The 26,895-nt window shown below is 38.3% G+C and overlaps 1 protein-coding gene across 2 annotated transcripts in view; it reads right to left on the bottom strand.

The window, feature by feature from the left end:
- The window catches only part of LAMA2 (laminin subunit alpha 2), a 527,500-nt gene that overhangs the window by 10,060 nt on the left and 490,545 nt on the right, over positions 1–26,895 (bottom strand). For both annotated transcript variants that reach the window (XM_033102537.1, XM_033102538.1), the window contains 8 exons: positions 24,042–24,162; positions 20,457–20,633; positions 17,163–17,311; positions 12,091–12,267; positions 11,687–11,852; positions 2,785–2,897; positions 2,248–2,437; positions 158–313 (listed from right to left, as the gene is read on the bottom strand). In XM_033102537.1, the coding sequence (XP_032958428.1) occupies positions 158–313; positions 2,248–2,437; positions 2,785–2,897; positions 11,687–11,852; positions 12,091–12,267; positions 17,163–17,311; positions 20,457–20,633; positions 24,042–24,162 (1,249 nt within the window). The remainder of the gene's footprint in view (positions 1–157; positions 314–2,247; positions 2,438–2,784; positions 2,898–11,686; positions 11,853–12,090; positions 12,268–17,162; positions 17,312–20,456; positions 20,634–24,041; positions 24,163–26,895) is intronic.

Raw genomic sequence — 26,895 nt, 5'->3', positions numbered from 1 at the left:
TAGTCAAATCTGTCTAGAAGACCGTCTGTCACTTCTCAGAAAAGATGACTTCCTATCCAGTTATAAGTGGTCACGGGCCAATGTCGCCTAATAATTCAAAATACATACATGACTCAGCCAGTTATGTAGGCCACAAAGAAACAAATGAGACACGTACTGGACCAATTCTTCGGGTAGTATAGTTAATGGGTAGCCCACCGACATACAACATTCCCACAACGTCCAGGATATCAGCTTTCTTGGGACTGATGGTTTTGTTGGAGGCATCATCTACGTAAAGAATTCCTTCTTGCTTAATTCGCGTAATTTTAATCTACAAAAAAGAAGAGGAGCCATTATTGCCGATCATGGATAAATTTTAATATGCAGAGCATGAGAAATAATAACTTCTAGGATATTCCTTAGAAAAAGCCAAGTAGCTTACTGAGTGCCTGGTATGTCCTACGCTCATCACATAAGTGAGGTTAAACCTATTTTACAGGATAGCTCGAACTCTGTTTTTTCCATTAGTGCCATCTCTGAAAAAGTACAAAGTCTTCCCGGGTGAGTTTTAGATTGAAGACTCTTCTATAGATTGCCAAGTGAACATGTTGTAAGGAACTGGGCAGATTGAGAGCCCTGTCATGATTAAGTGGGCTGCAAAATTCATGTCCGTTTTCAGAAGTGCATTAGTTTGATTGAGCAAAGTCTGGTCTCCCCAACACAATTTCAGATATGGTACATCCCTCTGCCTAACAGGCACTTCTCAAGCAGGAGGAAGGGCAGCATATCCAGGCTACTTTGCTGTTTCTGCAGCAGCTGATTAGTACAAAGTCAGGGAGGAAGATGGAAAGCTGACGGGTGCTGAAATTGCAGCAGTGGAGTGAATTATCTTCTGGGATAGAGTGAAATAAGGGGTGTGAAGACTGGCTTGAGCATAAACCTTGAGTCTGAATTTAGGAAAAGAAGCATTGTAACCCTGTGAATGCTGGAGTACAACGATCCCTTAAAAATGAATCTACATCAGAATTAGAAGAATGTAAGATCTCATTTTATACTTATTTATTCTGGCTTGGGAAATAATTTTTATAACCCTTCAAAAATAACATCCCTCTTTAATTTGACTTCTTATAGTATTTAAATTTTCTTTTTAAAGCCCAGACTCACTGTGGCCCAACTTCTTCTCAAGTGTCATATCTATCTTTCTCTCAGCCAGAGACGTGAATAACCTTAATGAGAGAGCCTTTATAAAGATCAGTACTTGCTAGTCATAAGCTCCCAAGCAGACATAAAGATTCCATTTTTTATTTCCAAGATACCAAATTGGTTGATATTGCATTTTTATTACATATTTTTAGGTTCTTTGGCTTTTTGTATGATATGCTAATCATACAAAATGTTCAGTGAGTATTTAACAAGTCCATGTAGGTCAATATATAAAATATAACATCTAATGATATACTCTAAAAATTAACCATTTTATTGGTCTACCTAGGGAGGCTTTATTTACTAGGCGATCACAGGTGCAGAAACAGACTCTCTGAGTTTTCGTTTTAATCAGGCAGTATATTATCTACTTGTGGTCGTGCCAAAGAGGACAGTAAGCTGGCAGACAAGCCTTCTGTGCCCATAATAGTATCATTTGCTGTGTGTCAGGCCAACGTTTTAGAAGTTGTTCCAAATGACTGTCAGTGTAAATGGTACCCTGGAGCCCCTTAAACACGATATAGCAGATTTCCATCCTCTTGGCTTTTACAGACCAGGATGGGGTAGGATGGGAGGGTAAGTCTTAAGGAACATTTTAGTATTGACAGCTTTTAAGTTTGTCAAATATCATTTCATATAAGATGCCATTTTAGCATCTTAACAGTAGAAAAATAAAACCTCAGAAAAAAATATTATTCTTTCAAATTGAATTCATAGAGCTGTATAATCCACACACTTTATGTTTCCCACTTAGAGTAGCGAGAATGTCTTCAACTACCAGGCCCTCATTTGTGGACAGATGTTTGGGAAGCACAGCTGTATAGCAAGGATGGAATCTCATAAGTACCACGATGAGGCATGTAAGTGGCCAAATACAAACCTACCTAGGTCTGATCACATTTCCAAGGCTGGCAGTTGCATATGGCACTTGCTTTATTTTTAGCCCAGGCCACATTCCAGTAGCACCAGGTCAGTGTCTGCACGGCCAGGACATACAGGCAATGAGACGGTTGCCACCAAGTACCTGCCATGTAGGGTACGGCCAATATCCTGGGGACTTACCTTGTGCCACTGGCCATCATTGATTTTGGTGGGAATCATGGTGTTGGTGTCACCACTTCCCAAGTCATAACTGAAGTAGGGAAATCCATTTCTCAGCTGAACTGTAGCAAAATCAGCATGATTGATCCGAGCCATGTAGAAAAGCAAGCCTGATTCAGCTTCGGTTCGCACTTCCAATTCAATTGTGAGGCTGTGAAATAAAAGCACTCAAAGTAAAACAGAAGAATCAGAGCATTCTTGTTCTAAGATAGAATGGCATCTCATCATAGATGAATTTTCATTCAGTACAGTTAAACGTTTCCTGAGATGACCACTTTCCAGGGCTCCTAATCTCGCAAACTGGGCTCCACAGGCTCAGATAAACATAATTCTGTTCTATACTGTACTCAGTGAATTAAAAGAAAGAAAGAAAGAAAGAAAGAAAGAAAAAAGAAAAGCTCATTTATTAATAAATGTAGTTGATTAAACTTGAATAAATGCAAATGCTTGGTACTTCCATTTGTCAGTTCTTGTCTCATCTCTCAGAATAATACACACCGGTTTTTAACTTTGGTGTCATCAAATGCAATTGCAATGTGACTGTTTTTTGAGAGGCCGAACTGCTTGCTCCCGATCAAAAGAGCTGGCTCTGATTCTACAGCACAAGGACCCTGTAAAATACCAAGGAGAGAAAGAGAAATTATGGACTCCATTCATTTAAAAATGTAATGCTACTGTCTCATTGCTTCTTATAGTTTAATGTGCTCACATAATCTTATTTAAACTCCTTAAGAATAAAAACTGTCTCTTATTCATCACGGTATTCTACTACATAGTAGGTACTTATTATTAAATGTTCAGTGAGAGTGAGTCAATTTTCTTTTATTCCACCCTTGAATCACCAAATGAGTGTGCCAAAAAATATTCATTAATTCATGTTTTCATTATCCTCTAAGGAAAAAAAATATATTTTTAAATATGTTTCTGACAAAGCTGGAATTGCCTTTTCACACTTACTTCACTTATGAAGAATTTTATTCTTAGAAGATTGAACGGGGAAAGTGACAAGCTAGCCACTGGGTTATAAGAGTAGAAAAATGTGTTGCTTCTTGCCCTCCCCATTTCCCTCACTATATTACTTTTTCTTGAAAATTATCAGTGTACTAGAAGGTTTCCATGAATTTAGACCTTCAAGATGGTGTATCTAAACTTGCAAGTCAGCCCATTCAGGTCCTTAGGCAGTTGCTAAGCAACCCAGCACATTGAAAAAAAAATGTAACTCACCACACATCATTTCAACTGCCACTGTTCAAAGATCAACTTCCTGGGGTGCTTATAAGGGAGAGCTTGGTGTAGGGCTAGCGTCAGGGGCTTGCTACCTGTGCAGTCACTAGGTTTAAGACTCTGACGTCACCATCTTGAAATTCTTAGTAATTTTTTGAACAAGAGGCCCTGCATTTTCATTTTGCTCTGGATCCTGCAAATTATATAGCCAGTCTTGTCTGGGTGGCCCATATTGGCTACTGTTGTAACCCTCAGCTCAATAGATAATCAAGGCTCCTCCAATTACCAAGCCACAATTCCTTTCTCTGTTTTCTCTTTTCACTAAATAGCCCGATATACAAGCTGCTCAGAAAGTCTTTCACAACATGCAGTACATGAGAAAATAAATACGCTGCACACTCTCCACAACACATCTGTTTTTAAGATCTGCACTTAATAGCTCTGGGTGGGCCACTGCCCAGTAAGCACTGACTCAGCACAGGTTCGATGCAGAATGTTCTTTCCAAATAGTGTACCTCGGAGATGACTCATCAGCACACAGGAAATTTTTACTTGATTAGGAAAAGCCTTGCTCTTTTCTCTTGAGCTTAGTCAAATGGAGTACTCTGCCACAGCAGGTAAAAGGCTTTAAGTGTTTTGAAAGGCTATAAAATTGGTTTTCATGGAAATAGTATTCCCCTCTTTGCTTTCCAGGAGATGGTCAGTTACAAAGAGCAGAGTGTTGCTGAAATTCACATAGATATGCAAAAACCCAGTGGGTAGGTAGAACAGGAAAATGCTAATTATTCACACAGCTGAATGGTCTCTCCGGAATCAACAGGCAGCACCTTTCTTATTCCACTGCCTGCAAAAAGAGCCCAGCTAGAAAGGCTTTGGTAGCTTAGTGTCTCAGCCTTCAATGAGGCTATTATAGAATTGGGATCATTTTTCAACCTCGGACGGTATTTTTCTGTACAGAGAACCATCACAACAAACATAAGTAGCCTGCAGTCCTCCTCAGAAAATCTCTAAGACAATCCTACCTGCTGGGTGTGAGTCCATTAGGGGCAGAATTGGGCTAAAACATCTCAAAAACATTCAACTCTGAAAACTGAGGAGTGGGAAAGGTCACTGGACACTGAGGAATTAAAGAACAATAATGTAGGGCCTAAAAGAAAACTATCAGCATGTTATTTCTATGTTGTTACCATTGTGGTCCCTCATCTACTTACTACATGTAAAGAAAATAATTTTGCTCATACAATTTTTAAATAATCAAAGTGGCAGTTATACAGATTAAGTATTATTACGTTGATAGCAGCTGTTTGTCCTGGAGAGCTTTGGTCCTTATATGTTTGGGGCATCGTGGCCTGAACACCATGATACCCTTGCTTTCTGGCAGACTGGACAGGTATTTCCAACACTGGTCCTGAGCTGAGCAGCAGTTCTCTGTCACATACTGTCAGACTTTCTATTAGATTGGTGCAAAAGTAATTGCGGTTTTTGCAATTTTTTTTTTTTAAAACCTTTAAAACCGCAATTACTTTTGCACCAACCTAAAGGATGAAAAAGGCCCTGCTTCCATTATTTTAGGAACCCCTTTGACTAGAAAAGGACAAAGACTTTGTACATGACACAACCCACTTGCAACTCAGGAAGAAGAGCCCCTTCTGGAGGGGCTTCTGCTTCACTTTAGCAGCAGGCAGATCTTGAGAAGCAAGATGGAGACAGTAGGTAACAAAATTCTCAGATTGACCAGCGTTATAGAAGAGAGTGATATCACAAATGGACCTCTCTGCTACTAGGTAACCTCAAAGTATGAAGCCAGTAGGCTAAACTCACTGTTCGTTAGGGACACCCACATTGATGTTTACTACCATCAGTTAGCAATGGGATGAGTATTATGGATATTGCTTTAATAAAGCTTCTGTCACCTCCCTTTATAAAATTGGCAGTTGGAAGAGGACTGAGAAGGGCCAGTATAAGAGGGTTTATATGTATCTGCTCTAGGATTTAGATGGGAAGACAATTCTCCAACCTCTGGTAATGATTTTGGTGCAAGTCTGGATCTCTCCTCTCACTCGGTTAAAAGAGGACGGGACCAGATCGTGTCAGCTATGTAACACGTCCCCCCTGGGTGAATCTGAAACCAGGGACAGCAGTGTTTCTAGAGATATGCCTGCTGTGCTGCACTCTCCTCCTTCCTCAGGTTCCTGGGGGATGGAGCTGCTCACCCTGCCTCTCAAGAGTCTTTCTTCCTTCTAAGATTTTAAAGGGGGAACATGTGCGATGGAACAGAAAGTGTCCTGTAGTTTGCCCAAGAAAAAAATGATCTCGTTATTAAGGGTGTTTTCAATCCTGCTTCCCATGGAAATCTAAGCTAAGAAAGAGGGGTAGGAGGAAGTGTCTAATTTTTAGGAACCTATTAAGAATGGTTGTTGACAGATGAATCTTCTTCCTCCAAGCTAACGTGAGCTTGAGGGGAGGCATACTCTTCATAGATGTGATATTCCACCTGAGATATTTTGGAAACACTGATCTCTGAACTGTGTTAAAACAACAACAATAATAATAAATCCTCTCAGTAAGAGGTTCATCAATCTCAACATGTTACAATCCTGCCACCTTGTGGGAACTCTAAAGTACTACAAGTACATAGGAGGGAAAAATGTGATTTGAAAGGAGGACAATGTGCTTGCTTTCTACTGGCCTCTGTTTGGCCGGTGACAAGTGGTGGGCAGACAGGGCTGGGGTGGGGGGTCTAAACTCGGCGGTGCCTATGTTGGGTAGAACAGTGCGTGGTTGGAGAGGATTCTGAAGGAAGCCATGCTTCCCAAAGCCATGTTTTTGCAAATGGATAGTGCAGCTGATTAGTGATGAAGTGAGAACTTTTTCACCCTCCCACTGTTACTCATTTAATTTCAGGTCAGGATAAAGCTGCGGTCATTTCCAACTGCTGGTTGTTGGCTGACATTTGGAAATGAGTTATTGGCTTCAGGATAGCATATGACTGGTGAATAAGCCTTCCTTGGATTTAGATTGGTACAGAGATTTAAATTGCATTTATCATAACTGGCATCTTTGTTCTTGAAAGCACCCAGTGACAAATGATTATAGAAATGGCATCATTTTCTTCTTTCATGAGTCAGTAACCTTTGTAACAAATGTGGGCTAAAATCACATCTGAGAAGTTGGGTGTTTCTTTGTGATGCTCTTCTATATGGATGAATACTGAGTGGAAGATACTTTTTGCAGCACTGACTTTCATGTTCTGAAATACAAAATCCCTACTCAAGCTGTTTATTGAGAAACTGAATTACGTTAACTTTCTGCATATGAGCTCTTTTGGTTAAGTATTGGGCATTTGCAGTAACATTTACACACTAATGCCTGAATAGAGATTGCTTGCAGTATGGAAAAATGTGTGTTTCCCCTTTAAATACAGATCAGTATCCAATTGATTTATCCTTCAGTCCGGACTGCACTTAGCTTTTAAAATTTTAGCATTAAAGCTAGTAAATAGCTTTCTTTGGGTGTATTCTTTCCTTCTCTGATCACTTCTTCCCTGCAACTCCCAAAGAGCCTTAATAGTACAAGGACTCTTCATGGTACTTATATTGCTCTTCTTAGCATTCACATTTTTAAACTTTGAGGTTCTAAGTTCAACTTTCTAATAAAATTCAAGTAAAAAAAAATGCAGTCAGCTTGCTGGTTATAAATCCATGCAGGCCATGTTTGTTATAAAGGGTTGGTATAAATACTGTATATACTTGCAGAGAATTTGTCACATTCCGACCAATATCTGTAATACCGGAAGTCCAGATTCTTATTTACTCCCACCTCTCAACATCCTCCATGAGAAATATCCACAAGTGGAATATGTAGAAATGGTTTACTCAGATGTAAATGGACTAATCAATAAGAGAGAAGTATAAAGAGAAGATGCTACCACACTGTCAAAAGAGATAATAATATGCACAAAATGCTCTCTGATCTATGATGTTCTGCCATGTCTTAATAGCAGGATTGACATAATTCATTTCAAAGGGCAGGGATTTCTCAAGATATTCTTAAATTTCCCTGGAGTCCAGAAATTGTCCTTGTGCTTCAAGTTGCTGGTGGGAGGGGAGTGAGTGATGGTGAAAAGAGGAAAATGATGGAACCTGAGAACAGGAGATCATTTCTGTCAACTGTGCTCAAACAAATACGAGACTCATATACAGGCATGTTACCACTTCAGGAATTAACTCGTAAGTCTTAATTTTTAAATAAATTCTTTAAAGTCTAAATTCTGATGAAACAATGTCTTCTACACTTACCATAATGTCATAATGTATGTCATCATTAATTTATATTGTTTCAGTTCAAATATTTTTCAGTGTAAGAGTGTGGGGACATTAAACTTTGCATTTGATGGATCTGTTTTCACAATGCTAGGTACCGCTAACCATTTTGTTCGGATGGAGTTTAATGGTATGCCCCACTGCGCTTCCAGTTTTCAATCTTGAAAGCTAGTGGGTTCTCTTTGCAGCCCACTCAGCACTTATCCTGACTGACCTCCACACATATCTGCCCACTGTGAGATTTATGTTAATATCTGCTTTCTCTACTCTCTCTGCCTCTCAGCTTCTGTCTCCGTCCCCCCACTTCCCCACACATCAGGGTAGTAATGATGCTGTTTTATTCACCTTTGAATTTAGTAGGCTCTTAACAAGTTGTTATAAAAGAGTCAAACCTTTAAGGTTTAATAATCTTTAAAAAACAGATATGTACTCCTCTCCACAAATAAAGATGAAAAACAAGAGAAAGAAGTTAAATTAAAAGAGAAGGTATGTATAGTTCCATAGAGCTGAAACTCTAAATACAAGTAACTCCATAGAGATGGAAAGTTTTAAAATGATTCTGACCACACAGTCATAAATAATTACCATGTCCAAGACAAGGGGAGGTAGCAGTTAGAATTTAGATGTCTGAATTATAGGGCCAACTATCTACAATTTGTAAAACCTTTGGCCATGCTCTAAGTTCTAGGGATTCCTTTCTTCACGTGGAAATTAAGAGTCAGAATCTTTAAAGTCTCTCCTAGCTCTAATGTTTGAAGTCTTTCTACACCAACCCGCAGGCTTGCTACTCAACTTCTCTTTTGCTTTTATCTGGTCTACTAAGTGGAATGTTCTGTTTTAGAAAAGTTAGAACATTCACTGGTGAGAGAAAATGGAAACTGGAATGAGAAAAGATGTTTATAAGAATACCTAAATGAGTGAAAAATCTCTAGTCCCAGATGGGCAAGCATCTATATTTTCAGAAAAAAGGAAAAATGTGATCTTTAGAAACCACAGAGGGATATCATTGAGATTCGCTAAAAAAAACCAAAGTTCTTATGGGCACTTAGAAAAGAAAGGTGATCACTGGGGACTGGCAGGGTTCTCCACTAATAAACCATACCAATTCAACACAGACTGGCTGAAAGCCCTGATCCAAGACAAGTTCTACTGACACAAGGCCATCAAGGTTTTGGTTGACTGAATATAGTAAACCAATAGTGTGATACATCTGCTTAAAACATTACAACATTCTCAGGTGTATTAATAGAATGTGATGACAGACCATGGAAGGAGGTGTCCTGCTGTCCCCTGAACTGGGCACTCCATTTTCAGTAGTTTGGCATGGTGCCATATTTTGAAAGGGATTTTTCCTTGATCAGGGGATACGGGAATTAGAAATTAGGTCATAAAACGAATGCTTGAGATAATGGACTATTTGGGTTCGGGAAGGAGAAGACGTAGGTATTTTCAAATCCTTCCAGGGATGTTCGACAGAGAAGATATTAATGTGTTTGGTTTCAGAAACATAATCATTCCACTGAGGTTTTAGGTATACACTTTTACGTTATTATAACCAATGGCTTTGTAACAACTAGAGCCTGGCTCATCATAACACTGGGAATTCTTGTCCATGTTCAAGCAAAGGCTGCAAGTCCACATCAAGTATCATATAAAAAGCTTCATGTATAAGATGGCGATTGGACCTGATGATCTCTAGGGCTTCTGCCAACTGTAATTTCTAATTCTACCTTAGTTGTTCAGAACTTAGGATCTATTTTCGTATAGAATCAGTTTTCTAAGTGGGTATTTGGATTCCAGGTCAAAAGAATTATTTAATCCATGATGTTTTTGAATTCTTCAATTGTAAACACATCTTGAGCCTAGGGAACAGATGAAGGGACACGAGGGAGAAGAGAAGGAGGATCGTTAACCTTTCCTTTGCTGGGGAAATGTCTAGCAGAAGGTTACCTTATGAAAGAGCTTAGGAAACATTCTACAATCCATGTGGTCGATTTCAGGCATGTCTTAGGAGAACTAATGACTTTCCACTTGCTAGTTGCGTTGTGTGATCATAGCTATTTTCTTCAGTGAAATGGAGCTAATAGTACGTCCAACAATATAAATAAACTAAATCAAATAATTAGTAGCTTGTGGGGATCAAAGGAAATAATGGATGTAAACTGCTCAGCAGAGTATCGGATGCATACTAGTTACTCAGTAAATGCAGGAATTCCTCAGTAGCTATGTGTGTGTGCTTCTTCCCATTTTCAAAGAACTAGCACATACACTATCTCACTTGATTCTTACAGGAATCCCATGTGGTAGGTGAGGTAGGTATAATATCCATGTTTTACAGAGGACGAAATGATACTGGGAGTACATGACTGATTTTCCTGAAAGATGGTTATGAGGTTTCTCATTTAATAAATATTTCTAGTGGACAAGGAGCCCGCTGCTCTACAGAAGTACCAATTCCATCACGGAAACTAAGGAAGAGAATAAAACATTAGAGAATTCTGAAAATCTGTACTCAAGACAACTCAACCATCAATTGGCAAGCATTATACATATGAGGAATGTGTTGTCAAGAGTGTGGTGAGATCCACCCTCTAGAATACGCTGACGGTGAGAATGTAAATTGGTGTAACCTTTAGAAAAAGCAGTTCAGGTATCTGTGTGGAGAACCTCAGACATATTTATCATTTGGCCTCATAATTTCCCATCTAAGAATCTATTTCTTTAAAAAAATAATCAGAAACGGTGAGAGTGTATGTTGTACAGAGTGTTCAACAAAATAGAGTTTCTAACAGTGAAAAACTGGAAACACTCTGAAGTGGCCCACAATGGGGAGGAAGTAAAACACTTACAAAGGCAGGGAGTTGCAATGGCAAGAAGCCAGATTCTAGAGTCAGACCCACTAGGTTCAAATTCTTATCCTGCCATTTACTGGTTGTGTCAGTGGGTGAGTTACTTACATTAGCGAATTCTTATCAGCTCAGTTCAAAGTGAGATTATATATATTTGACAGAGTTGTTATGAGAATTACATATAATATTCAATGGGAATTGTTTAGTCAGCGGATGGCATATAGTAAGCACTTAAAAGCGGTCATTATGATCATTAATCTATAAAAACCGTGCCATTTATTAAATGCTTCGTATATACTAGACATTTAACAAATGTTTTCTTTTTCAATTCTCATAACTCTTTGACATAGGTATCGTTAATACCCTCTTTGTACAGATGAGGAAACTGAGGAAGAGACTGGCTAAGTAGCTTTCCCAAATTCATAGACAGTAGGTTACAACTCTGGGATTTGAACTCAGGCAGTGTGACTCTGGAGCCCCTGCCCTAAGCAAGGATATACTCCCTCCCATACTCTGGAATATTTCTTGTGTCTCTGTATGTGTGTGTGTTTACTGACATACACATCTGCACACACACATATGTAGTCATATAAGACACACATATTTACATGATGTTTAGAAACATTTTTAATTATGTATTACCCGTTTTTAAAAGCAAAATGCCAAATCGTGTATATGACATCTACTATGTAAAATGCAAATATGGTTGCCTCTGTGTGGCGGTATTATAGGTGGATTTTATTCTTGATTTTGAAGACATTTCTGTGCTTTCTAACTTTTCAACTGAAAACATGTGCCATTTTATAAACAGGAAAATTAAAGGACAGATACATATAAAGGAAAGTAATCTGAGGAAGATGTAAAGATAATAGGTTTTTACAGACAGGCTACCCATCCTCTACTTCTAGCACTTAGAGAATAGTAGATATTCTGAAGAATCTTCCTTCTTAAAAGGACTAAAAATGTAAGGTAAAACTTAGAGAGCAATGGGCTATAAACACTTACATGTGCCACCGGCGTGGGTGCTGGGATGGCTGGGGTGGGAACTGGCTGTGGCTGGGTAACTATTTCAGCTGGAACAGCTCCATCTTCACGCTCATGGGGTTTCTGATAGGTACAGCGACCAATGTCTGCATTTTTGAAGGATACAGGCTGTGCAAAGTCCATGGGGCTAATGGAATAATCACATTTAAATATTTTGTTGTTTTTCTTATTTTTTATTATCTTACTTCTGTACAATTAAATCAAATGCCCCCCACACCCTTTCTAAAGCCCAGCAGTGAAATTTTTTAAATCTAACTTGAAGTCCTTCATTGTTTCGTTCCCCCAGGGTTTTAGATAGTACAGATGCAACAGTCATCCACAAACAATAAACAAACAAAAAAACAGTAGCAAGGAGATTCACTTACACAGAGTTAATAACAAGGTTCCATATACAGCCTGCAAAAGGGGGAATATTTCTGAGTGGGGAAGGTTGAAATTCAGGTGGAGCACCCCCAACGAAAAGCTTTTTAACTTCAATCGCCTGTTCTACTGTCAGGTTTTGCATATGCCTTCTGTCTTCATCGACTTGAACAGTAAAGATGCTGATAAAACATTTAAAATAAACACGTATAAAACACATAGCATCCAACACAACTGGAAATCAAACACTTTCGTGCCACCCCTCACCCCTTCCCCCTTCGGCTCTGTAGGGAACCCAGATTTGATGATTAGGTATTCTCCATTAAACAAACGATATTGTTTCTCGGCATTTTGTCCCTCTGCCTCCCTGAGAGTTTACTGAAAGGAGGCGATGGTGTAGCTGCAACATTGGCCTGTGGAGGAGTTGACATCAGTGGCGAACAGCCGAGCACATGAGTGAGGCTTTTGTACTGTGTAGTAATGTCTAATCGGATAAGGCTCAGTGGGTTTAGCACAGCATGGGGCCACTTTTCGTTTGGCTCTTTATTTCTCGGTTTGTGCTAGCTATTATCTTCTTGCTAGGGGACAAACTGTACTCCTGAGAGCTTAGACTGCAGGAATCAACAGCAAACACTTACAGGACATTTTATAAAGAATGTAGCTGCTGGCTTTTGAATAGAAAAGGCAGGCAAGAACACCACACTGATTGTTCTTGGCAATGATTTTCCTTAGTGGCTGTTGTGTTAATTTTCCTAATTTGCTTATGAGAGATAACTCCTGTGCTACTAAATGAGAACCTCATGGTATTTATTCACAACAATCTTTGGATCCTGGGGCAATGAATCAGAAGGAGACAAAGAGTTCTGATGAAGAAAATGACCAAAGGCAACTTCTCTTGTGTTCTAGAAGCAGGTTTTGAACTTTAGTCCCAACAGTCAGCATGAGGCTATTAGTCATAACTATTAGTTACTAGCCCAAGGATCATAAATGGATGGTTGAAAACTTACTTTACATCTGGGGAGAGAACCAAAGTATCTAGATTGAACACTCAGTCCTAAAATGCCACCTTTATATGATTTTATAAGAAACAAAAAACACATGTAGAACTAGAAACAATAAACTAGGGCAAAGATGCTTTGAAAGGGCACTGAGCAACTGGTTCACTTTGGGACAATTCAAATGTAAGAGAATGGAACAACAAATGGACTATGCTGTGGCTCAGAAATGTCATTGTTCGGGGGTATAGAAGAGGCAGGTTGAATTTACTTTCAAAGGAAAAACAGGGAAATGACTTACTGTTTTTTTTTTTTTTTTTACCAGACTCTGGAAGAGTGTGTTGACAAAATTCAAGAGATTCACCCTCATTTTAAAAATGTTGGTGGTTTTATGAGACTTTTAGAAAACCACTCACTCCTGAGTCTATGTGACTCACTGAGAAGTCCTTCTCCCTATGCCCCACCACAGTACCTTTTTTTCTTTTGCTACAAACACCCTCTTACTGACAAAATATAGCGTTGTTATTAAGGGTTTTCATGAGGGGTTTAAACCACTGTTAAAGATTGTCCAAGGAGAGCAAACCTCTGCTCTTCATTAGAATTTTTAAAGAGCCAGAGGCCCTTTTCTCTCTAACCTAGACACTCTAATCTGGTTGTGCCCCAAGGACCATAATAGTGTTCCTTTTTTATTAGATCACAGGGTGGAGACACTGCTTTACCATGGGCTTTCAGAAGGAACAGAATGGAATTAAGTATTAGTATGTAAACTTACTAGCTGTGTGAACTTGGGCCAGTTACTTAATCTTGCTCAGTCTCATTTCACTCATTTATAAAGCGAACTCAAAACAGTTCAAACAGTGGCAAACGTTAATTAAGGGATTGTACTGAGATTCTATTACTTAATAACAGCATTGCTAGAAGACTATGGCTAAAGCCTGCTTGTATTTTCTACTCTGGGAGCATCATATCGAGATTCATTTATTTGATTCTTTTGTAAAGAGCGACATTACCAACATATCCGTTATGATTCTGGTATGTTTCCATTTTTCAAGTAGCTATTCAATAACTGTTTAGTGAGTACCTACTATGTGCAATAAGCACTATCATAAACATTACATTATTGGTATTATGAAAAGTCAGCTGTATTTTTTTACAGTTTCAATGGTTGATTTTTAGAGTTTCTGTTTCTTGTTTGTTTGAAATATTGGTCTAAGATTTTTTCTGTTTTTTTTCAAATCACCAACAATTGGATTGTATATACAGAAGAAGGCATTAAGAGCAATACCCTGACATTTGTAATTTACATGAAAAACAAAATTGAAAACTTTTTTCATTGAATGTATTTTGGATAGTAAGAAAGAATTATCTGGGTTGCAGTATTCAAATCATGATCCCATTCTGAAACCCCAAATTATTCCTGAAATATCTAACTGCGGATTTTAGCCTAATTTTATACCTGTAAGAAGTACACTCTCATAGAGGAGAAAAGTCCACTTGCCAAAGCATCTACTCCAGGTTCTTAGGATTAAATGTTTTGGTCCAGTTAGAACCACTGGCCACTTCCGTGGACTGCAGGAGAAGGATCAGAGAGCAAAGCAACTATAGAAGCTGGGATAACTGGAGGACCACATCGTTAGATGTTAAAGTAAATAAGGTGAGATTCTTGTAGGTGAAGGGATAGAAAAGGGGAGAGACTAAAGGAGGAGGGGTAAAGAGAAGCAGAGGGGGAGACCAAAGGCCAAGCACAATCTCGAAAAGTTTGTCTCTCAATTTGGTAAAAATCCAATGATTTTGTGAGGTGGTTTTAGGAAAAGAAATGATAATTGAGATTCATGGTCTGAAATGTGTTGGGAGAAAGCAAATATTTCCTAAGTAATAAGAGTATCATAATCACCATGAAGTAGTACAAATCTTTGAAGTCACACAAAAAAGGTAAGAACAAAGAGTTGGTGAGCACAGATGGACATGTTATATATGTCTGGGTTTCAATCCTGTCTCTGTTATTTACTAGTTATGTGATTTTTGGCACATTAGTTAATATATACTAATCTGAAAGGATATTAATACAGATCTCACATACCTTTAAAATGATTACAGGACCTGATCTTTCTCTAGTATTTGACACAGAGCTTGCCATAGAATAGGTATGGAATATTAAAAATGTTTCTGTGTGAAGTTCTAAAGGTTGTTAGCAATCTCTGGATAATCAGTGAATTGTAGCACTTGCTGAAAGGATAGGTGATTTTTTTTTTTTTGACTTTAGAGTGCTGAATGAGACATTATGGTAGCAAATGTGTTTTTGCTTTGCCACAGAGTTCAGTGACTATGTACTAATATGTCCAATACATTATTCTTTAATTAACAGCGAATGGCAAAACTGTGTTTATAGCCAATTAACTGAGTGATCAGCTTTCAGTGATGTACTGTCCACTGAGCTTAATCAAATAAAGGTTGGATTGGTGGGCAACAGCTGTGAGGTTGACATACTAAAATACCCTTCTTGAAGAAACACCTGTTAAAAGGACACCTTTGCACAACGTCACAATGCATTTGGGGATGTCAGAATCCTTTCTCTACACAATAACATATTTTGGATGATTTTGGGGCAAGAGTAGTCCCCAAATCTGCATTTACTTTTTAAAATTCTTTAAAGTTTAAAGACGTTAAAATGTCCTCCCCACAATAAGAAGGATTAAAGTTTGGCAAAGGATCTGAAATGTAGTGTAGACATGCAAACTCAATATTCTAGAGCATTCCCAAATGAGAAAGTTCAGTTTGCATTTCTCCTCAGAGACCAGTACTATGATTTTCTGGGTATTAGTAAAAGTTCTTAGTTTGTCCAAATATTGATCCCTCATTGTCTTAATCACGGTTTCTAAACATCTCAGTTAGTAGACTTCTGCAATAATGCTTAGTATCAATTCGGCCCACAACCTAAGGCTCTATATAATAATAATAATAATAATAATAATAATAATAATAATAATAATAATAATAAATAATGATAAAATAAGTCAAAGAGAGCTTTCTCATTTACTTAGAAGATAAGGAATTCTTAATACTTATCGAAACTGTTTTCCGCACAAGAGGATCATTAGAAAACTAGATAATCTTTAGTTATAGAATAGCATCTGCTTACTTGAATTATTGCTACATAGCCCACACAGTCGTTGTATTTAAAGTATTGTCTATGTTCTGAGGTTCCATCAGATTTGGTTTCCAGTTCTTTTCTGGGTCATCAGTCTAATAACTGGATTGCCGGTTTGGAGGTCTGAAGTCTCTGGGCTTCTGTTTTCTTTTTCTCTAATTGTCCTTTTAAACTGATTACCTCTCTGAGTTGTCGTATAACATTTGGATGAAAAATACAGACGACTTTCCTAATACACTAAGTTTAAAGCATTCCAAAGGAATGAGTGTCAGTTTATAACACAATTATAGCCAACTCCCAGGCTCAGGGCTGGGAAGCCAGTGCTCTCTCGGATCCGCAGAGGCAGCCTGCATGCAATGATGGCAGGACAGCAGCCTTTCCCTTCCCTCCCTCAACTCTGCTTCATGAAGCCACTCTGCAGGGACCCTGCACACCTCAGAGGGGACAGGGAGAAGGAAAGCACATACCAGTGCTCAGGAGGTCCTGCAGCTGCTGCCACGCTCTGTATCTGTGACAGGTTTCTAAGCAGCTGCCATCACTGCTTTGGAACCTGAATGAACTAGCAGCTGCCAAAGGCTGCTGGCTCCAGCTGAGCTATTCTGTGTGTTTCATTATGTGCATACCTTATTTGAGAAGAGAATATTTGAGAGGTGCAGAGGAAAGATTTTTCTTATCTATAGTTTCAGAGGATGCATTTTCTTTTTCCCCAAGGTGCAAAGGAGAACTGCACTGAATAAAAATGTTAAGAGTAGAACTCCTAAGGGCCCAGGTAAATGAGGTTTCTGAAGGATGAAGTGTAAAGGAGAAGAAATTAAGCTATTTGATAGTTTGGCGACGCCTCATATGTCCATCCACACAAAGGCCCAGTCAGAGACGAATGCTGCAAAGGAGAACATGTTAGTTATGGCAGTAAGTTCTCTAGGGCTATTGTTACCCTCTAGTTCTCTCTACGTGAACGGAATGTTCTCTCCCATCGTGAAACAGACTTGGCTCTGGTTTGACAACAATTTTCCTCATTGTTCGTCCGCCTGTGGAGAGATGCACTTCCAGACGGCCCTTGTTCAGGAATATCGCGTAATAGGCCTGCAATAGCAAATGGTTATTCAAGATTAGAGAGGAGTCTCCTCTATGACTTAGCATTAGAGGTTCTCTGACAGAACTGCAGATTTATCGGCTCTGAGATCTTACCCGAGAAGTTAAGACTCAACATTTTCTTAAACAGAATACTGAAGGCAGCTGGAAATAGCTTTTCAATCATTTACCATTTTTGCTTGTTAGATGATGTGGAAAGTGTCTGTAGTAATATCACAGTCTCTGCAAAGCAGATTTGCGAGGCTGAAGGTAACAACTGGGCTTGCATTGAGTCTCTCACTCACAAAACCCATCAGAAAACAAAGGGTGTTCACAAAATCCCTCTCCCTCAGATTCACAGGTGGACAGCCAGCTTCTGGAAATCAGGTCTGACTCCCAACCTCATGGCATTTTGAGCACTTAGACTTTAGTTTGTTCTTTAAGCTGGTGGAATAGATTACTATCACCAACAGGTAACGTGTCTCCCTCATTTAGAAAGGAAGGAAGACAATTTTTCATCCACAAACATGCCTGCTTTCTTCTTGCTACTGTTACTATAGCAACCAGTGTGGCTCTGAGATCAGATTATGAACCCCAGGGAGCTTGAATGCAGTCCTGGTCCCCAAAGCTGATTCCACGTGTGCTCCCTTTCTGATGAACACAGGGGCACCGCTGCACAATAATCCTCCACGAGTCACCTGCGGTGATGGAGATGGTTTCAATCAAACATCATGTCTCCACTGATTTACTAAATTGTCTATAGCCGTGTGTCCAACACAAAATGTCCACAAGATTGGATTAGTGCTCACCATCCACCAAAGGGGCCACTGCAAACTACTCATTCAATTAAAAATTTTCTTAGCCGATTGATTGATTGATGTCTCAAACCCTTTTAGCAGAACATAATCATAAATAACCCAATGGGTATCAAAACTGTTAGTTTGAAAAATACGTCAGTTTAATCAGCATTGATTCTATAACAGACATGAACTATTTACCATTGTTTCCTCTTTCAGACAGTATTTACTATGAGATTTTAAAAGCTCAGTGTTCATTATCATTAGAATGTTGAAACGTTAACGTGTTATTTCTAATTTACTTTGCGCTATCGTACTTCATATTGTCTCGTTTTAATTGTTTTAATAGGATCATGTTCTATGTTAAGAAATATCCTGAAAGCTGACCACTCAAGTTTATTTAGTCCTGATGAAAAGAAATTGGGACCCAATAGTTGGTGCTTAATTATTTGACAATGACCTAGGAAATAAATATCCTTTAGTGGAAATCTATTTCAGAATGCATGATCTTGGTTCTCTTACTATAATTAGCTTATGATTTGGAAGAGTGAGAAAACAATTTTATCTTTTAGGATTAAAAGATAAAGAATTTAGGACAGCATTTATATTTTACATGTATTCAGTACTTATATGCAGTAAGGAATGAGATAAAATAACACCTTCTCTCCCTCTACTCTTCAAAAAAGATTTTTTTATTATGACGATTTGATACATTCCTCACAATATAAGGAACATACATGTAAATGATGCAGCTATGTCTACAACTTACAATTCAATGAATATCTGAAAATTCTTAACCACTTGGGTTAACAAGTATCTCTTGTGAGCTTCTTCCCCATCCCATCCCCCAGTTTTATCATTTTAGAAGTAACCACTAATACGAATTTTATTCCCTTGCTTTTTAAAAATCATCATCATCATCATCATCATCATCATGCCTAAACAGTATCAATTTATTTTCTCATAGTTCTAGAGGCTGGAAGTCTGAGATCAGGGTGCCAGCATGGTCAGGTGGTGGTGTAAACCCTCCTCCTAGATGGCAAACAGCCACCTTCTCACTGTGTTCTCATATGGCCTTTCCTCGGTGCCTGTACATGAAGAAGAGCCCTCTTTCTCACTCTTCTTTTTTTTTTTTTCTTTTGGAGGTATCATTGACATACAACATTGTATTAGTTTCAGGTGTATAGCATAATGGTTTGATATTTGTGTATATTGCAAAATGATCCCCATAATAAATGTAGTTAACATCCATCACCACACAAAATTACAGAATATTTTTTGTGTGTGTGATGAGGACTTTTAAGATCTACTCTCTTAGCAACTTTCAAATAAGCAATGCAGTATTACTAACTATATTTGCCATGCTGTATATTATATCCCCATGACTTACTTGTTTTATAACTGGAAGTTCGTACCTTTGGATCCCCTTCACCCATTTCACCTGTCCTCCACCCACTGTTTCTGGCAACCACCAATCTGTTATTTATATCTATGAGATTCAACATATAGGGCCGGCCTGGTGGCTCAGGCAGTTGGAACTCCGTGCTCCTAATGCCAAAGACTGCCAGTTCGATTCCCACATGGGCCAGTGGGCTCTCAACCACAAGATTGTGGGTTCGACTCCACAAGGGATGGTGGGCTGCGCCTCCTGCAACTAAGATTGAACATGGCACCTTCAGCTGAGCTGCTGCTGAGCTCTCAGATGGCTCAGTTGGTTGGAGCGCGTCCTCTCAATCACAAGGTTGCTAGTTCGACTCCGCAAGGGATGGTGGGCTGCGCCCCCTGCAACTAGCAACGGCAACTGGACCTGGAGCTGAACTGTGCCCTCCCCAACTACGATTGAAAGGACAACAACTTGACTTGGAAAAAATCCTGGAAGTACACACTGTTCCCCAATAAAGTCCTGTTCCCCTTCCCCAATAAAATCTTTAAAAAAAGGATTCAAAACATAATTGAGATCATAAGGTTTTGTCTTTCTCTGTCTGACCTACTTCACTTAGCATAATGCCCTCAAGGTCCATCCATATTGCTGCAAACGACAAAATGTCATCCTTTTAATGGCTGAAAAATATTCCTGGGAATGAACACACACACACACACACACACACACACACACGTATGATAAACCCATATGAAATATAGGTGTGACTATAAGTATGACTGCACCTGGAATTGAGCAACAGGAAAATCCTAGTGGAGATAATTGCCCTAAGAAGATGAAAGCAAAAACAAATAATGCGAATCTAAAAATATAAAAGCAATTTATAAACCTTAAAAAGTGCCTCACCAATCTCTTTAAATAATAATTGCGTTATATTAGCATTAGGGAAAAATGTATTATTAACTGGAGGTGAGGGTACCTGTCCAGTTTGCCTTCGTTTTCTCCTGGGTGGCGCTGGTGTCCCTCCACTTCCCAAGAGAATGATCCCAGATTCATTTTTGGTGCTGAAGGACAGGTTGATTTCTGTTCCCACATCAATTGGCACAGGGGACAGCTCCACAAAACCCGGCTTGGGGAAGCTAACTGTGTAAACGTTCTGTAGGCAAAGGAAGAGAAGCCAAGGACGAGTTAGAAATGAAAATTTAAATTAATTTCTCCACCCCACTCACCCTCAATGAGCTCAATGTTATGGAATACATTGTAGTTTTAGAAAGCATGAAAACCCGTAGTCACATAGAGATCTTTTTTTTTTTTTCTTTTCTTTTTTTTTTTTAATATATTTTTTATTTATTTATTTATTTATTTTATTTTTAATTTATTGGGGTGACAATTGTTAGTAAAATTACATAGATTTCAGGTGTGCAATTCTGTATCACATCATCCATAAATCACACTGTGTGTTCACCACCCAGAGTCAGCTCCCCTTCCATCACCATACATTTGATCCCCCTCATCCTCATCCCCCACCCCCCAACCATATCAATAGATGCAGAAAAAGCATTTGATAAAATCCAACAGCCATTTATGATAAAAACCCTTAAGAAAGTGGGAATAGAGGGATCTTACCTCAACATAATAAAGGCCATATATGACAAACCCACAGCTAACATCAAACTCAATGGGGAAAAGCTAAAACCATTCCCCCTAAGATCAGGAACAAGGCAAGGTTGCCCACTATCTCCGCTTCTATTCAACATAGTTCTGGAAGTTCTTGCCACAGCAATCAGACAAGAAAAAGAAATAAAAGGCATCCAGATTGGTAAGGAGGAAGTAAAGTTATCATTGTATGCAGACGATATGATACTATATATAGAGAACCCTAAAGACTCCACCAAGAAGTTATTAGAGCTGATAGATGAATTTAGTAAAGTGGCAGGACACATAGAGATCTTAAGAGCAGCTGAAGAAACACTATTTCCAGCTCTAAGTGAATTTTTTTTTTGAGCAGTTGGGGTTAAAACAAAAATTCTGCCCTCTGTTTTTATTCTAGAACTTTTGATTTAAAATAGAGAAGATTACCATCGATAGATAAAATTTTCTTTTGGTTTAAATCTATTCTGCAAAATCTCCCTTGAAAACTGTAATTAATCCCTTGATTACGCTCAGTCGACTATTTGTTTTACAGAGGAGTCTGACCATGGTCTCTGGCTGCATTCTTCCTCAGTGATAAGCTCACGGCAAAATGCTCACTGCTATCCAATGCATAAATACACTCTAGGGGAATTTTTTTAAATCCCAAATTAAAAAAAAAAAAAATGAACCAAACATTTCATAGTCGTTTTTTTCTCAAGATGGAAGCGTCCTTGCTGATCATATATTAAAACAGTAACATTTTAGAGAGTGATAAAGTACAAATGGGAGAAAGTAAAAATCATATCCCCATCTCAAAGCTGTGTAGAAGCAACTAGTCTTTATAATTGATTCATTAACTCATTGTTGCATGTATTCACTCATTTCTCTTTCACAACCTAGCCTACTTCCTCTCTCCTGCTGTCCATATATAAAGTGGACCAGGACGGGCATGTTCATTTGTAACTTCTTTTTTTCATGACATGTGTGGGAGGTTGCTCTCTGTCCGTCATCACAGATCGCATCACCATTTTTAATGGCGGGAGGACATTCTATTGTGTGAATGTGCTAGGATTTATTTAAGCAAACCCATGTAGTTGGGCATTTAGAGTGTTTAAAATGCTCATTTTAAAAGGCCTGAATTTAGGAAGTGATCCCCCCGATTAGGACCACCTGGCACTATACACAGTTATTACCATATTATTGACTATATTCCCTGTACTTTGTATCCCCATGACTATTTTGTAACTCCCAATTTGTATTTCTTAATCCCCTCACCTTTTTCACCCGGCCCCCAACCCCCTCCCATCTATCTTTAGCATAGAGAAAATAATTAATAATGTGGTAATAACTCTGTATAGTGCTAGGTGGGTACTGTTGAATAACTACCATGGACACCTGAAACTAAGATAATATTGTATGTTAGCTATATTTTAATAAAAATCGTTAAAAACAATAAAATAAAAGACCTTAATTTTGCTGGAGTCGACGTAAGGAATCCTTTCATGCAGGATATTTTTACTCACAGTGTTTCAGGCCCAGTGAAGTGACATAAGTGTTATAAAATACATAATCTACTTCCTATTCCAATATTCAAATCATAGAGTTTTAGATAGTTTAGATAAAACTACTGTATAGACTTTTCAATATTTATCCGCATCAAATTTCTACCTCCTATTTTAGTTGCAAAAATAATTCCTGGTTACTGAAAAGTTCCTTTACAGAGTCACCATTTCCACACATATAGGCTATTCATTCTCTGGACAATTTTCCACCCTCATGTATATATATTTTTTGTATGTAGATGAGAGTTAAGCTTTGGTAGAGTAAAACTGTCAGTAAAACTTAAAGACGTCAGTATGGATTCTTGGAGACTCTGTCCTGAATTATGAATTTCCTTTTTCCTTATTCCTATACTGCTCAGGATGGATGTCTGTGTCTAATTCCAAACCGGAGCCTGTAACTAGGCACAATAAAGACCCTGAAAGTTCTGTTCCAGTTTTTAAACCTGATGTCTCATTGGTGGATTCACTTTTTCTTTTTGTGTTCGCTATTCATTTCCCCTTGCCATGCTTTAAAATAATTTTAATTGGAGGAAGTAGCTAAAATGAATAGTTGTGCCATATCAGGGTAATTAAAATTTATAAGTATGGTATATGTAACATTTTCTTTTTTGAAGAAACTCATCAATTTCAGAATTCAGATAAAATTCTCACTAATATTTCCTGCTGGCCGTTGGCTCTTGCTTATAGATATTTTCAGAGAGTGGAGCTGGGACCTGTGTGTTTCTCTCTCAAGTAGGTCAGCCCCTATCGAAGAATCAGAACAGTCAAGTAGAATCAGGGGGCTGCTGGGCTGCATTGGCAGCAATGAGAAGATACTGAAAATATCTGAAAACAAGGGACTTTGCAATCACGTCAAAAACCAGTCTTTGTAGATGGTTTCCAGTCATTTTCAAAGAAAGGGAAGTTTGACTTCCAAGCCGTAGACAACATGCTATGCACTAATGATTACGGTGTGAATTATTACTAACTATTCGTGTAAACGTCTAATATACTCCAGAAAAGCTAGATATAATACTTAAAGCTATGATAAATCTAAAACAAATGATAAACATGAGGAAAATTACCATCATTGGAAAGGAAGAGAGAACAAGAAAAGAGAAGACTATTGAAAAGCTGTTCTATGACGTAGTATACATATAGGAAATTGGCTCACAGTTTTGGGTCTTCATAATATAAAGTTTTCTAAGTTCAATTGATTATAGTAATTTATAGAAGTGTTTCAATCTTGCTTTATCATTTACACCTAGTTAAGACTAGGTCAGTCAGAATTTAAAACATATTAACAAGGGACTGGTCCCTGTAAGAACACCCAAATAAGTAAGTGAAATCTGATATGAATGTATTTAGGAAATCAATAAAAGCAAACCAACCTCCAGGGAACATCCTTTGGTAACACCAACATAATCAGGGCTACTGAGTATATTATATGGAGTTCTTGAAATTTCAATATCTTTGAGGCAGCCAGAATATTTCTTCAAATTTACTTCTGGCCTGTTGAAAATTTACAAGGAAAACAAAAGCAACATTATTTGGGCAAGGGCAGTACAGCGTCTGCAACCACTGGACACAATCCATACAGAACAAACTGACACACAGGCAGGCACACATTTCTCAAACTGTGCACACGTGTACCCAGCAAACTATGCTTCCATAATCTACTGGTTGGATTCAGTGGATGTTAATACCAGCCTGCAGAAGGAATTTTTATGGAGTTCTTCTACCTCTCCTTTAAAAAAATAATCTCACCCACCGCATGTAAATACTGTAGCAAGGTACAGGAATTAACTGACTTCTTCGGCTCATCATATGCATAATGAACTGTACCTTTTTTCCCCCACCAAAGGGCAGACAATTGTGCAGGCAGCATAATCAAACCACATACCAAAACAAGTTAAATAAAATCTTCCTCAAAATTTTGGAAAAAAAATGTGGAAATAGTTATTTTGAAAATAAAACACTTTTGTCATTGAGACAAGTTAGAGGTGGTAGCTGAAGAAAAAGATATTATATTTCTCTTTAAAGCTTTTTAACTAAAAACAAAAAAGCCTAAGAAACATTTTTTTTTTTGATTTACGTAGTCTAAAAAAAGATACTTTAAAATTGGATTTACAGATTGACCCCAAAGTTCTTATTCTATATTGGAGCAATAACAAAATGAAGCAGCCAAAGGCACAAAACATATTTTAATTTTTCCAATAAAATTGAAAATGTCTTCTATACCCTAACTACACTTGCATGCATACATTTTGCTCACTAACTCTTTAAAACAGATAAACATGCTAGCGCACCATAAGTGCTCAATAAACGTAAGCTAGCAGGATGTCAATAATGATGACACTTCTTTACTGAGTCTATAGCAGTGCTGTCCAACAGAATTTTCTGTGATGATGGAAATATTTTGTTCTGCACTGTTCAATCAACAGTTATTAGCTACAGGTCACCATCAACACTTGAAATGTAGCTTATGTGAATGACAAACTGAGTATTATTATTTAATTTTATTTAATTCAAAGTTAAATCTCCACTGTAGTTAGTGGCCACCATATTGGATAATGCAGGCGTACAAGGATAGAAAAAAAATAATGCATTGCTGCATCTGTAAAAACTGTCCAATCAACACCAAAATATTATATTTCTTGGGATAATGATTAATTCTCCTCACATTGTGCCATGATGCCAGGATTCCCTTTTTATGTTGTTTTAAAAAACACATGAGGAAAAACAGGTGGGAAAGCAAATCAGATCCTCGCAGTGTATATAGCGAGTGATTTATGTCATGCCAGGTATTTTTTCTATTTTTCCCTCTCTCTCTGGAACTGATCATTTTATCTGATCATTTCCCCTTGTTGCCAAGGTCTTATCCTTCTGTTTTACTTGTTTATTATGTATGACATGCCCAACTAGAAGGTGAGACTCTTGCTTATATTCTTATTGTATAAAGGGAGGGAATAGGTGAATTTCATTTGCAGTGTTCATTTGTTTCCATATTTGTCTTTAGAGGAAGGCTGATTTACCACAATTTTTTTTTCTGAGATCTTATCAATAAAGTAAATCATTCCTACAAGATACATATTTCACTGTTTTATGGAAATACAACCATTTCAAAAGACAATGATTTAGCCAGCTCAATGCTATAGAAATCACAGGGGATAAACAACCACATATGGTGATCAAACTCCTAATGGTAAGCACAGTCCTCTATTTTCTTTGTTTGACTCCAAGACCAAGTTACACAGCTACACAGTGCCATGCCAGAGTTTATTATCATATACTTCCACTGAAAGCCAGCCTCTGCCTTTTAGCCATCTCAGCAAACAGCAAGACGGGTCTCATAACTGTATCGTGATAAAAACAACTTGGATTTTTTTTTTTAAACTTTTATTTCTACGTAGTATTCTAATTTCTGGCATGAAAAATCTGGTTTTTCCTTTAAAATTTTGTTGGACCAGTTCAGCTTCATTATCTCTTTTCCAGAAATATGGCACGGTTAGGCTCTGAAACACCGAAATGCCAGGCCTGAGCTCTAGCCAGCATGAGCCAGCCTGCACATCTCTGGGGCTTAATCGACCACTGACAGAGGCCTGCTGCTCAAAGCTTTCATGTAAATAGGAATCAAAATGCTCCTGAGAAGCTAGGGTACTGTCCGCAAACTTCTTTACTGTTAAATGCAAACACTTGTAGTAAACATAGAATTTCCAGAAATTCCTTTTATCTGGACCCAGAGCTAATTCTAAATAAACATGGCAAGAAATCAGCAGCTTTGCCAAGAGATGCAAGAGCCGTGTAAAAAGGCTTGCAAAAAGCAACAAGGCAATGGTAAGCATCTGGGAGCACAGGTTGATTTTTCAGCAGACAGCATGGTATGAGAGATCAGAGTCCGGGACTCAACCTCAGAGACCGTTTGGCTCTCTGTTCTCTAGAACTACATAGTGCCCAAAAACCTGACCAGCTGCCATTTGCGTGTGTGCTGCTCAGTGTGTGCACCAGGGGGCACTATGCGCAGGCAGTGGAACAAATAAGCAGAGCAAATCGTCATCACAGCTGGTGGAATGAGTCCAATGGCAGCCCATTTGATGGTGGATAAGCAGCAGCATCTTTGTAAGCAACGGGCAGCGTGTAAACTATCCCAGAATGCATTACTTGCTCATGGAACGTACTATGAATAAAGCTGCATAGGTGTCTCTGTTTCTGCACCGCTACTTTATCTAAGAAGCCCCATTTACC

Source organism: Rhinolophus ferrumequinum, chromosome 3 (genome assembly GCF_004115265.2).
Source record: "Rhinolophus ferrumequinum isolate MPI-CBG mRhiFer1 chromosome 3, mRhiFer1_v1.p, whole genome shotgun sequence".
In the NCBI taxonomy this organism is placed as follows: domain Eukaryota; kingdom Metazoa; phylum Chordata; class Mammalia; order Chiroptera; family Rhinolophidae; genus Rhinolophus; species Rhinolophus ferrumequinum.
The sequence above is the reverse complement of the archived record's forward strand: the minus strand, read 5'-3'. Positions and strand labels throughout refer to the sequence as shown.